Source organism: Squalius cephalus, assembly GCF_949319135.1.
Source record: "Squalius cephalus genome assembly, chromosome: 24".
NCBI classification, from domain to species: Eukaryota; Metazoa; Chordata; class Actinopteri; order Cypriniformes; family Leuciscidae; genus Squalius; species Squalius cephalus.
The window spans coordinates 21,070,256-21,084,048 of NC_137145.1; the positions used below are offsets into that span (position 1 = coordinate 21,070,256).

The 13,793-nt window shown below is 37.5% G+C and overlaps 1 protein-coding gene across 3 annotated transcripts; it reads right to left on the minus strand.

The window, feature by feature from the left end:
• Nucleotides 1-392: 392 nt before the first annotated feature.
• On the minus strand, nucleotides 393-13,186 carry slc35e4 (solute carrier family 35 member E4). Of its 3 annotated transcripts, XM_079861388.1 has the most exons (4): nucleotides 12,940-13,004; nucleotides 10,246-10,281; nucleotides 9,069-9,685; nucleotides 393-6,342 (listed from the first exon to the last, which is right to left on the minus strand). In XM_079861388.1, exons 3-4 carry the CDS (start codon nucleotides 9,664-9,666, stop codon nucleotides 5,792-5,794), a joined length of 1,149 nt encoding a protein of 382 aa, XP_079717514.1. In that variant the 5' UTR covers nucleotides 9,667-9,685; nucleotides 10,246-10,281; nucleotides 12,940-13,004; the 3' UTR covers nucleotides 393-5,791. The 3 variants fall into 3 exon arrangements, with proteins under 3 accessions (XP_079717514.1, XP_079717513.1, XP_079717512.1); XM_079861387.1 differs by lacking the exon at nucleotides 10,246-10,281 and having other exon boundaries at nucleotides 12,996-13,186; XM_079861386.1 differs by lacking the exons at nucleotides 10,246-10,281; nucleotides 12,940-13,004 and adding an exon at nucleotides 9,789-10,048.
• Between the last annotated feature and the right edge of the window lie 607 nt (nucleotides 13,187-13,793).

Below are 13,793 nucleotides of genomic sequence, written 5' to 3' on the forward strand. Positions count from 1 at the left end.
ACATGTTGGAAGGGTGCTGTGGTCACCAGGTCATTCTTATGCGTTTGTAATGGTGACCTGAATGGTAGTTAGCATGTTGCTTTGTGATTTCTAAGGTATTCTGTGGTTGTTTACGAACTCAAATCTTAGATATTTTGGTCTTTTAGACGTCCTCCTTCAACATACATCTAAGACATTTGAACTGTTTTATCATCATCTATGTGAAAAAACAAGGTACAATACAAGTTAAGCTCAATCGCCAGCATTTGTGGCATTGTTAATTTTACCTCAAAAGACTCATCGCTTCTTTTCTTTAAAAATACGAAAATGAAGGTTGGGTTGAGGCACTTACAATGGTAAGTAAATAGAGACAATTTAAATAGAGACATGTCAAGCTTATTTATTTTATAAAAGCACTTTTATTAATTCTTCGGTTAAAACGGGTGTTTTTGGGGGTTTACAGTGTTATGTTGTCTGTCACATCAACAAAGCTGTACATTTAGAAAGAACTTTACACAGAGAAGGGTTTTTTTACACACCAAATCATGGTAACATGCATATTGTTTACATCTTGTGGCTATATTATTGAAACAAATAGTGAGGATTTTAATGTTTCCAAATCGCCCCCATTCACTTCCATTGTAAGTTTTTCACAGTAACGTTGATTTTGAAAGGAACAAATGAAAGTTAAAGTTTGATGATGTTGACTTGACAAAGCCTGGCCTGAAAGCATGAAATAGCTTTAAAAGCTTGAGACTTTAATGTTTTATTGTCAGATAAACAGAACGTCAGATGAAGACAGAAAACAAATCTCAGAGCATGTTTTAAGACAATTAGCATGTATTAAACAGGTTGTTAGCATGCTGCTAGCATGTTTTAAGACAATTAGCATGTATTAACAGGTTGTTAGCATGCTTTAAGCGGTTTTAAGACAATTAGCATGTATTAACTGTTGTTAGCATGCTGCTTGCATATTTTTTATGTTTTAAAACACTGCTAGTTTTAACAAGTAGATATTGATATGAACAATAATAATAGCTAACAAAAAAATGTTTACATACTAAAATGTAAGATAGCATTAGACATAAGAAAAAGAGACATCAGACAGTGTGTTTTTGAACCGGTGTATTTGTCCAGCTTTCCATGATTGTAAAATACATAAATATAATAAAATAAGCATTTGCATCAGATATTTTGCTGACATCAGAAACCATATATACACAGGAGCCACAGAGTTATGCAAATCGTCAGCGCAATTTTGCATTGAAACCAATAAAAGACACATCAAAACCGTCAGTACCACTCTATGTTAGAGATCTCAGCATTGAAAACATCATCCAGTACACTAGTGACCCAGTAGAACGTCATCACAGGAACAAACAAAAACATCTGAGGTATTTATCTGACAACCTTCACCTCACGGTGAAGAGTAAAATGTATCAGAAACTTAGACTAATTGTGGTAAGTTAACCACTGTGCTTGTGGTACAGAGACTGGATGAACATTACGTGAATACGCTGTCGCTTTCACTAATAAGGCGCGGTCATATTAGTGAAATTTCTGCGAAATTTTGCAGACAAAGAAGGTCCATTGCCAATTATCAATAGTGTAGCGATATATGAAGCATCGCTCACATAGAAGTCAATTTTTCAAAACAAAGCAGCTTTCTGTTGGTCAACACAGTAAATTAGCATGAAAATCTTTCACACTTGCACGAAATTCCCAATTGCAATTGCAATTGCAAAATCGCAAAATTCTGCAGAACAGTAAATGTGATGGCAACTATAGACTGATGTATCAGCTAGAGCTAGACCGTTTAATGGGCCATTTTGAAATGAACGGCATAGGTAACCGAAAACCGTGCAAGCATAGCCGAATAATAGTGTTAGCGCCCCCTTGTGCCACCCTTAGTAACATATAACAGCCTAAGAAAAACGTTTAAAATGTGTCAAAACGAATGCCGATATATATTAGACACTCTTTGAGTCTCTTAGTAGTACCATGCTTATCCTATGATGCTGTTCACTAGAAATAAAGTAATGAAGAATGGATGGACAGTGGAGACCTTAATAAATAAAGCTTGAAAGGCTGGTGTTTCCTTATGAAAACAGCCCTCAGGTAGGCACACTTGAGTTAGTGTAGGTTTTATCATGGATTTGATCATCTCCATGAGACTGCCTACACCTCAACATTCACATCCTTGTACATTTCCAGTTACCCAATTCTAAGAACCCCAAATGGGTTGAGTCAGTTTTTATGAGAATATATTAAACCCCAACTATGAATTCCCGTGATATTTGCATTTAATGCACTTCAATTCAGTTATAAAAAATAAAGTAATAATAATAAATGCTAATCCGCTTTCTATCCAGCAGATGGCAACAAAACCTCTTTGAGGGAATGACCTTGCTATGTACCCTGGTCTATAACATCTGTTAGTGTCAATTTCTTATGACAGCTTCAAAACACACAATTCAAATAGGAGGGGAAATAATACTGTCCAGCAGGTGTCACAAAAACAATAAAACAAATCAAAGAAACTAGTGAAAAAAGATGAGCACCTACTCAAGAGGAGACGAGCAAGAGCAAGGAAACCTTATGTGGAGGACAACGAGGGTGAACATATCATTTTGATTTCTCCTGAGAGATCATAGTGTGCTAAAGATGAATGAGACTCCTTAGAGAGACCTATTAATAATTATCTGCACTGGGAATTACATAACAGGCACCAGTTTATACCTGCCTGTCTATGATGGGACACAGTCACATTTATATTATTACATAAAAAAAAAAAAGCCAATTTTCTCAACGGATACTTCGGGTGAATCTCACCCAAGCCTGTCAGGAACACGTCCAGGTCGTGCATCACTCCAAAAGCAAAAGAAAACCTTCTGACATTATATTTTACATAAATAAAATGAAGCATATGCTTATGTTTTGATTTGTGACATTATTTTCATGACAATTAAGCACATTTCCTCTCTTCTTAGTAAAATTCTTATTAGCGTAATGCTGAAGTTCCTTTATAATTCTCAATGTCATTAATTATGATCAATGCATACACATCATAGTAGGTCTTTCATTTATGCTGCTTTCAATAAAATTATAATAAATAATTAAATAATTAATTTGAAATAATAATTTTGTCCAGGATGCTTTTCTGTACAGTATTGTGGACTGAAAAATTGGTCCAAAAATGCTTCATGTTCGTTGGTGCAAAAAAGTAAATATATTTATAGTTTTTTGCATGAATTAAAAGTTATTTTGGATTAAAAAAAAAATTCACCTATTCCCCTAATTCTCATTAATGCAGTGTGAAAATCATTTCCGTAATGCAATAAATGATATATTATTAAAATTGTACAGTATTATAATAATAATAATATTTGTTGTATATTACAGTAGTGAGAAGCCTCTATGAGAATAATGGCAATTATAAAACTCAAAAGAAAAACATTCAGATGAATTGCGGTAGTGAGATAACGCAATAAAAAAAAAAAATTCTGCAAATGATTTTGTGGTGAAATATGACTTAGGAATCTTACTTGTGAGCTTATTTCTACTAGATCTGTTCCATAACACAGAGAGGTATAAAACCAATTGGTAATACTTTATATTAAGGTGACGTAGTTACTCGTTACTACATGTACTTATTATAGTAATAACAGTAAATTAAGCATAATTACAAGTAACTAAACCAAACCCAAACTCTTTAGTAAGTACATGTAGTTAATATTACTCAGTACTTATTTTAGTACAATATAACTACATCACCTTAAAATAAAGTGTAACCAACCAGTTTTCTGAAAAGAAAAGTGCACCAGGCTAAATAAAAGTGAACCCAAATGAGGATCCGGTAGTCTCGCTCGTCTCCATTATGTAAACGTAACCTAGATGAACATAGGATACTCGTTCAAACATGGCATCCTACAGAAAGCTGCCTTAAATGTACCGTCCATTTCACCAGAATCAAGACGGCGGAGTTACAGTATCTAAAAATACATTATTCCTATGTATTTTTTTGTGCCCATCTCTAATATTTAAAAAGTGCAAACAAGTCCAAAAACAGCTATGCTGACCAATAAAGAGGGTCAGAGCAAATCGAGCAGTTGTTTTTCACAGTGCATTAGATAGACACAGTCACAGAATGAATATGGCAGGATTTTGGAGATCTTCCTGATGCTCATGCAGAAGTTTTTACGAATGTGTGAACGTGTTGGCAGAGCAGAGGTAATAAAATCCAAACAAATGGTTGCGGTCGACATCAAAAAGACATGTCTGTCTCCATTGGAAGAATGACTGAAATAAAAGTATTGGCACAGTGAGGAGGTACTGGGGAAAACTACACCTCCAAAATCATCTTCATCTTCATCATCGCCGACCAGGATACCTCGTATCTTATCAGACTCCATATTCAACCAGATAACGCTCAGTCTTCAGTTCCAAAACCTAGTGAATTGTCGATATTCAAACAAATTTTTTTTAGAAAAATACTCCTAATTCATTCAGTAGTGAAAAGTATCAATAAAATAGTTCAGTCTCATTATAATAGACTATTTTATCCGATATTTGTGTGTATTTTTATGCTCATTAGAGAATCGCTGTGTTAGCTTAGCAACATGCTAACATCAAATTCTTTCTAAACCCAAAGTATACTTCGGTTTTTATGTGTATGCTAGGTTATACGTACAGTACACTTTCTAGTGTGCGTGTTGAGCGCCTCTGTTGGCGCACAGTATCAAACAAAAGTATAATTTGTAGGGCCATGCGTTTGGCTATACGCGTACACTAGCGCTCACGTCAAAACTGAAGTATAATTTAAAATCACTTGTGAGGTGAGTTTCCTGTGAGTGAGGAGCAATATCTGTATGACACGCAAAGGTTTTGTCTTCGTAAAGAGTTCCAAATTGGTCACTTATGAGGGCCAATTTCCGTTAAAAGAATAGTTCACACAAAATGAACTACTTTCATTATTTTCTCACCCTTATGAGGTGAGAAACCTGTGTGACAATCTTAAGAGATATTTAACAGAACATCCAAACCAGGGTTATTGTAACATCAGAAAACATGTCAACAACCCGAACCCAATCCTTCCAGGCCTCAGCTACAACTACAGTGTTTGAGGGCTGACATTATGTAATTTTGTGCCAATGTTACATAGGTATGTAACAGGAAGTGAGACTGGAATTGCTGACGATTGCTCAGAATAGATTCTTTCTTTTAGGGGACAATAACAAATTTTTCGTGCACTTTGATATTTAAAACTTTGCAGAACTTTTACTTTCAATAACAGCTATATTACACACTGCATGAAAGGTAATATCCCAAAAAAAAGCATAATTGGGGCACTTTAATTGTATTAAAAGTTTTAGTTAAATGTTAAAGTTTAGATAAGGTTTTAATTTTGTTGTTTGTGTAAAAAATATCTATATATATATATATATTTAAAGTGTCTATGTAGTTTTTATTCATTTTATTTCAGCACATCAAATAAAATTAAAATGAGAAATAAAAAAAAAAAGTTTAGGTTTTTTAAACATTTGTATTTTATTCCAGTTAACGTTTTTTTTTTCTTTCTTTTTTAACGCCAGAAATAACGATGACTTTTTTTCAATGATTTTAGTTTTAGTTTCTGCTTTAGTTACCTATTCTAACTCTGGTCCAAGCTGCTCTTTTCCATCTAATGAAAGTGGTTGGGAACCAGAGAAATCTGTGGTCACCTTTTATTATACTCCTTTTGTGCTCTATGAGTTTGACGACAGACAGCACTGCAACTCGCTAGGTTTTGGAACACAGCCGTTGTTGAGTCTCTTCAGTCAGTTTTCTCATGAATCGGATCCTCTGTCCTCTCGCTAGGTTCTTGAGCCGGTTCCGGAGAGGATTCTTCTTCTTCTGGAGGTTGTGGAGCTGGTTCTGCAGTGGAGTCATCCTCCTCTCCACTGTCACTGGTTGGTGTCCTGGCCTTACGAGCGTCGAAGAAAGCTACAATGATCTCCGAGTTCTGGTAGATGATCATGCCCGAGAGGGTGAGGGCCGCTCCAGCACAGCTGAGGGCCGTCAGCTGGTGGCCAAACAGCAGCTGGGAGAGCAGCAGGTTCCCCACCACATTCAGGTTTCCCAGGATGTGCAGCGTGACAGCGGAGGTCAGGGTGATGACACAGCAGCTGGCCAGGTTGTAGAGCACTGAACCCAGACAGCTGAGCAAGATGAAACCCCAGAGGTGACGGTCATACTGGAGAGGGGACTGCATCGCTGCCCAGTTCTCCAGAACCAGAGCGGCTATGGCCAGGATGCAGAAGCTGGGGATGGACATCAGATACAGCAGGAAGATAGAGTTGATCTTCTCCTCCTGGAGCAAGATGCCTGACAATTACAAATATGCAAAGACAAAGCGGTGCAATTTAGCCATTATCGAGTGCAACAGTTTTTCAGCAGCTTTGGTTCTGGAAGTATTTTTTCCATTCCATGAAAACAAGTGATGACAGCCACTGTGTAAATTATTATATTTCAAAAATGAATTGGAGTAGAAAATTAACTTTATAATTAGATTTAGAAGTTAATGCAAAACCTGCCTTATGTGCAATTTACAGTACATGTTTTGTACTTGTGTTGATTATTAGATCTAAAAATAAATAGCAACTGAATTTAATCATTTGGGCTCTCTTGTTAATTATAACCTTTAATATTATAGTAATGTGTAATTAAGGGCTCCCCATATATTGTTTAAAGCATTAGCTAAGATAGTTTTTAATTATGATAGAATCTATTTAAACACATAAACACATTTGTTAAAAAAAGGTTTAATTTAAAAAAAGTTGTGTGTTCCTGCTGTACCGAACCCGTACTGAACCGTGACTTCAATACCGAACCGTCATGTTTGTGTACCGTTAAACCCCTAATATATATGAATATACACATATATATATAGTCAAATATTTAAGTATTTTAGAGAACATAGGACTAGTGGCTTTTTTTGTACAGCATCATGGGTAATGTTGTTGTTCACAGTAAGACTGTCTTCAAAGGTTTATAAGTATAGGGTTATACTATAGGGTTCCCTATAGGGAAATTGAATGGATTTTTACTTCCGTAACCCAGCTGTTGCACTCTATACTTACTGACACATATTTTTTGGCCATCTGGATTGTCATTTACGAAAGCGCATGTTGAGCTATGGTGTAATCCATATAGTAAACAACTTTAACCTCTGTCATAAAACTAAAATAGTGCACTGAAACATAACACCAACAGAGGAGCAAGATAAGTCTACATGGAGTATCTCCTCTGGAACCAAGAAAGCAAAGTAGCTGATTCAATTACAACTTATGAAAAAACATTTAATTCCCTATTTCCCAGTTTTCTATGAGATGTTAATCATTACAATATATTGATTATTAATAATGTTAATAATAATAATAATAATAATAAGAAGAAGAAGAACCAGATTTTTCAATTAGGGAAATACTTAGCCTCTGTTAATTCTTGGTTTCCTAATATTTACACATCATAGTTTTTCTTGTATACACTACAAGCAAAGTTCAATTTGTTAAAAACAAGGCACTGCCCATTTAGCTTGTATGGAAGCTGTAGGTTATGTTATGCAACAGTACAATAACTAAAACATTTTCTTTGACATACTTTGCATTGAATATCATCAGCATGTATGGTTGCAGCTGTTTGTGAAAAGTTAGAAAGTCATAAAAAGACTAAAACCAAAACCGGTTCTCCCAGTAAACTAAAGCGCAGACTCTTGCCCTCAGTCCGCTCTCACTCCTTGATGTTCTCAGAGCCTGACGCCTACATAGTTATTCTAGGGAGGAGGTCACTTAGTGTAATGGAGATCAACTGACACTCATTTTAAGTAATCAAAAACAGTCAAGTAGATAATCCCCATCTGTTACTGTGAGTTCATTTGCTACTTGGGAGATTGGGTTAGAACAACAGCAGCATGTAGTCGCTCGTAGGACTCTGGGACAGGACGTCCTGCTCTGACTCAAACACTAGGAAATTACAGAAGTGTGGAACATAATGACCAAGAACTAGCCTTATTGAGACAAAAATAGGCTCTGCTGTCAGGAACATTTGGTTAAGAATATTTCCATGTCAATAAAATAGCCAGTGACCTTTTAAATTGTGACATTGAATTTAAATACAGCATCAAATACCTTTCTAAAAATTTGAACACGTTATATTGTCAAACTGAACAAGAAAAAGCTCTGCAGTTCAGAAGAGGGTTATGAGAAAGATCACTAGTCATCCGACTCGCAAACGAATCGTTCTTGTGAGCCGATTCTTTTTAATGATTCGATCGAAACGATTCGAAAGGCGTTATGAACCATTTAACTTGTCTAGGAATAACGCAAAATCTACTTTCCTTAACTTGACCTATTAATTTCTCTGACTCTACTTTGACTTTTACAGATCAGTATGGATTTAAAAAAAAAAACACCATATAGGCCTAGGCATTGCCCTTACAAAAACTTGTTTATAAAATGAAGTATCTTAAAGCTTAAAGGGATAGTTCACCAAAAAAAAAAATAAAAAAAAATAATAATAATAATATTTATCCCAGTTGACTCACTCACTCTCAAGCCATCCTAGGTGTATATGACTTTCTTCTTTCAGCTAAACACAATCGGAGTTATATTAAAAAATATGCTGGCTCTTCCAAGCTTTATAATGGGAGTGAATGGTAACGTACCTTAGATTTTGAAGCCCAAAAAAACATCCATCCATGAAAAGGATGGCTTGAGGCATTTGAGGGTTAGTAAATTATGGAATAATTTTCATTTTTGGTCGAACTAACATAAGACATGTCGCTGTAGCGAAGAAGACGTTAAAAATCTTTAATAAAATCTTTAATAAATCTATCAATGAGGCTGTTAAAATTCCCTAATACTTCCAGGTTTTAAATGACATTGAAAACCCTGAATCTGTACAACTAAATCTAAAACAATCATATATGTAGACTGCAAAAATGTAACTTATGGTTACACAGATTTGAGTGATATCAGTTTCCTAAAATGAATCGAATGAATCGGTCCACTTAAAAGAATCGAATCCCCAACACTACACACATTATTACTTACTTTGTTGAATGGTTTTTACGCCTCTTAACATGGTGGCGGCGAACACAAACAGGCAGCCGATCTGGTCGAACTGGACCTCGCCCATGATGCTGAACGACGCCCCGAGACAGATGGGCATCATCGCGGTGTACTTCAGGATGTGGTGCTGCTTTCCGAGAATCAGCGTGGAAATCGCCAGAGTAAACAGCGGCGTTGTTGTGTAGATCATCTGTGCGAACGAAAGCTGCACATAATTCAGTCCCACGTTTCCAAACGCGATACTGGAGCAGAATGTCAAACTCAGCAGGAACACTTTGAATTTGGCGTTGGCGGTTAAATCCTGCTCGCCGATGCCCCTGTGCCGGATAACCCTGCATTTGATCAGCCCGTAGTCCACCACTATCGCCGTCAGCATGTGGAGGGCTGACAGGAGCAGCGGGTATCTGAAATTGTACACGGTGAATATCCATTTGTTGAGGCTGGATATGGTGGTGCCCGTCACCAGCCACACGGAGACCGCGAACATGAGGTGCAGCATTTCTGGCGGTGTCCTCTCTCTCTTCCCGGTGTCCCGGGTCTCCGCGCGCTTGGTGGTGGAGGGGCCATCGGTACTGATCATGTTCGTTTCATCTTCGCACCTGCAGGGGAAACACATAACGTTACTAAGATTGCAACGTAAATGAATAATTCGTCTCGTCAAATAAAAAAAGCAGGTAGTAGCAATGAGTCAGTTGTATTCACTCTCTGTTGAAGGACTGAAGCCGTGTGTGTGTGTGTGTGTGTGTTAACCCGCTATAGCAACCGTGTGTTTTGGAAGCAGACAGAAACAACATCCCGTCATGTCTACACGTGTTACGTGGGTCTGGTTGGTGACGTAAGGCACGGGCGTTTGTTTCAGGCATTTGTTTCATTCGGGAACCAAACGGTTCTTTTGAATGAATCCCGATTCCCGACTCTTATGACTCGAAATAGCATACTACTCCTAGGGCCTGTTCCAATAATACCTACACTTGCGGTCTTTTCACTTCATCACTTGCCTACTTAAAGTCACCGTAAGATCAAAATTGACAATCCTTTTTTTTTTTTTTATGGAATATTGTAGCATTTATTATAAAAGATTTAACCATGCACATAATTATTCATGTGCCCTCTTAAAGGGATAGTTCACCCAAAAATGAAAATTCTGTCATTTACTCACCCTCAAGTTGTTCCAAAACTGTATGAGTTTCTTCTGCTGAACACAAAATAAGATATTTTGGAGAATATGGGTAACCAAACAGTTTTCCAGTATGGGGGAAAAAACAATAACATTATTTCTAACAATATTTCAATCTTTATATTGCAAGAATGGAAAGAGTAATAGGCCTATGCTTTACGGAATTTAGCCAAAGGCTCACCTAATGAATCGGCGAATGATTCGAGTTACTGTAATGATCAGTGCTGGGTCCAAAATCCCTACATCCCAATATAATGCGAAAAACTGTATGCCAATAGAGAAGTCCGAATACATATTTGAAAAACTGTATGCAAAGGCCCTGTCCCAAATGGCGCACTTCATGTGGACTTTCGGTCTCGTGGACTTAAATTGCGCGTGCTCGCCGAGTCTACGAGTCCGTAGGCCGTCCCATTCAGCTTTTTAACGCTCTGAAGTGTGCTCAGCAGCGCCCCCTTTGTACCCTTGAAGCCGTCTTCCGCGAAGCCCGCATAGATGCAGACACCACACACTTTAACTACCCAGGAATCCTTGCGAAAGGCCAATCAGACAACGGATGGGAGGAGATTTCGCTCACTGATAATTGTTGACATGGCTGAGAAGAAAATATTACGTTTTTTATGACCTAGATGTACATTTTACCAGTTGTTACCTACAGTTTATACAAACATTATGGTCATCGACCAGTGGTTGATGTCTCAAACATAATAATAGTGCGTTGGATAATACGATCACATTATGATTCATTAAATAAATAGAACCGAATGTCAGGGTTTACTGAGTCATATATAAACATAGAATGAATATTGACACCTGTAAATTCATCTGAAACTCATGCACATTTTCATTATGTGTTAAAATTGTAATCTTAGTTCAAATGGAACATTATGTGTTATTATGTACAGCTGTATACATAATTTAAATAAGCATGATATATCTATTGTCTAATGCCCAGGTGGCATGCACAATATCAAAATATAGAACTGTAAAATTAGGATGTGTAGTTGACATGGAGATATGTCCAACAACAACCAGACCGTTATTTCCGGCGTGACGATCGAGTCTGTCCCAAAAATACCTCTCAATGCGCCCTCGTGGACTCGCGCCAAGGGCCCTATAGGTGTGCACTACATGACGTCACCAAAGTGTGGACTCTGAGGAAGTCCACAAGTCCGGAGTGTGCCATTTGGGACAGGGCCAAAAGTAGCCGGATGACCTACTACTTCCGGAGAGAATCTGAAGTGTGCATACGATGAACACTTTACTATCCCATGAGGCCACGGGAGACGATTTATGAATGACAGTGAAGCGACGCACTGGTAGGTCACATGATAATGACAACATGGCAGATCTAGTACATCCGGATTACATGAATTCATTCTACACACTCATACTACAAAGAACATACTTTTGTAACTGTCTGAAGTAAGTTCAGATTCAAATTTCAGATACTCCGCAGGCCAGTGTCAAATCGGGTCACCAAGCGATTCCATTGGCTCAAAGAACTTGTAATAGTTTCTATTTTTAGCGCCTGATTACAATTCCCACAAAATAACATTATGATATTGTTTGTTGTTATGTTATAATGACCATTAATGTCTGTTATGAATGTACTAGTCTAGCATAGCATACAAACCTGATTAGCCTGATTGCTTATCTTGCATTTGCATTTACCCCTACGTGTATCACAACAATCTTTAATGTAGGCTAATTATCATGTAAAACATCCAAATATTTCAGTTACTAAAAGAATGATAATAATGTTCAATTGTATGTTTATTATTATTAGGCTATTATTTATTAAGTTTATCAAGTGAAATATATTAGCCTACATTATGTCTGATTGGTTTTCTTGTGCTCTATTTAGTACGCAGTTATAAACATATTTTGATGTTGTTACTAGTGTGTACATATAGAGACAGGGAGGACCAGTTTTCTCACGACACCGGGGGCGCGCAGGGAAATTAAACCATCGAGTCTACCAATCAGAAATCGGCTCGTGTTGCGCTGCCTGTTTTGGATTGGAGGGCCCTGTTTATTCAAAATACTCTATGAAAATGGTTCAGTATAACCAAATCCTAAACAAATTAGTGGCTATGGTAATTAAACAGTCGGGATAGTGAGTCGCTGAATGTGTTTGTCGCTGACTTCACTGCTGTCGGTGGCTTTTAGATTGACAGCGCAGCAAATGGTCGCACCGTGTGGTCCAGAGGCTTATTTCATCCGGGATCCCGTGATGGGGTGCCTGAAACTGCGACGACTAACGTATACAGCCTAGCCACATATACCAACAATTACTTAGTTATGAGTTTAAACAATAACATGAGACGTTCAATGCGCTGCATAACAAAACAACAAGGCCGTACATGTGTACAAATGACGCTGGTCGGTAACGTTATATTCACCGCAGCATCGGTATATGTTATGTCCCTTATAGTTTCCATGGAGGTTGTTCAAGCCTAAACGTGTCATATATTCCTTGTTATATTAATATATTCGCTTGGTAATGCGACTGTCGGATTATATCAAGGATGCACTTGTCTTGATCGCCACATCGTACGCTAATTGTCACGTCCAGTGAAGCGTGGAAGCAAAACGTTTGATAAATGACACTAGCAAGACCCTCACAGAGGAAATAAACAGCTAACCGGTCCGCATCAACAGAGTAGCGTATAATACCATCACAACTCATCCGCAGCACCGTGTCCAGTATGATCAAATGCGTCGTCACTTACCGTTCCCCCGCACTGCTGAAGCTAGATGTGTTTAATAATGTCCTGCGCGGACACACACACATTCTGCTCTTTCTGTGAGCTCAGCTCCAGTTGTTGCCAGATCAGCTGTGCTATACGTCACCCGTCTATTGATTCGCTGCGCCCGCTGCTGAGAGGTGACCGACCCGTCGCGTGCCGAGGACAGCCCGCTTCAGGAGAAGAAGAGCCTCGAGCATCTCAACAAATGCGTGTTTGTGTATTTATTCATTCATTCATTTCGTTAACAGACATTTTGATTGACAATTTTATCGCTTTCTATTTATAGGCTATATTTTTGGTTATTTTTAACATGTCCCTTTTATTTACACATCATTTTATTTTATAATCACGTTATGTAGGCTATTGCTTTACCTCAAATTGAAAAAAGTTTAACAATACTTCCAGTAAAGCCTTTAGATTTTCATGACAATGTTAAAAATGTCACTCGCATCACTATAGGCTACATTTTACAATGTTATACACATACAGTATGCAAGATACGCTTGACTGATTAGATAATGGTTATTTTAGATGGCAGGTTTAACGTGGTTAAAGGGATAGTTCACCTAAAAATGAAAACTCTTGTCATCATTTTCTCACCCTCAACTTGTTCCAACCCTGTACGAGTTTCTGTCTTCTGTTGAACACAAAAGAAATTATTTTTAAGAAAGTTTGTAATCAAAAGGTTTTGGGCACCATTGACTTCCATAGGATTTTTTCTCCCATATTTTGGAAGTCAACAGTTTGGTTACCAACATTCTTCAAAATATTATCTTCACA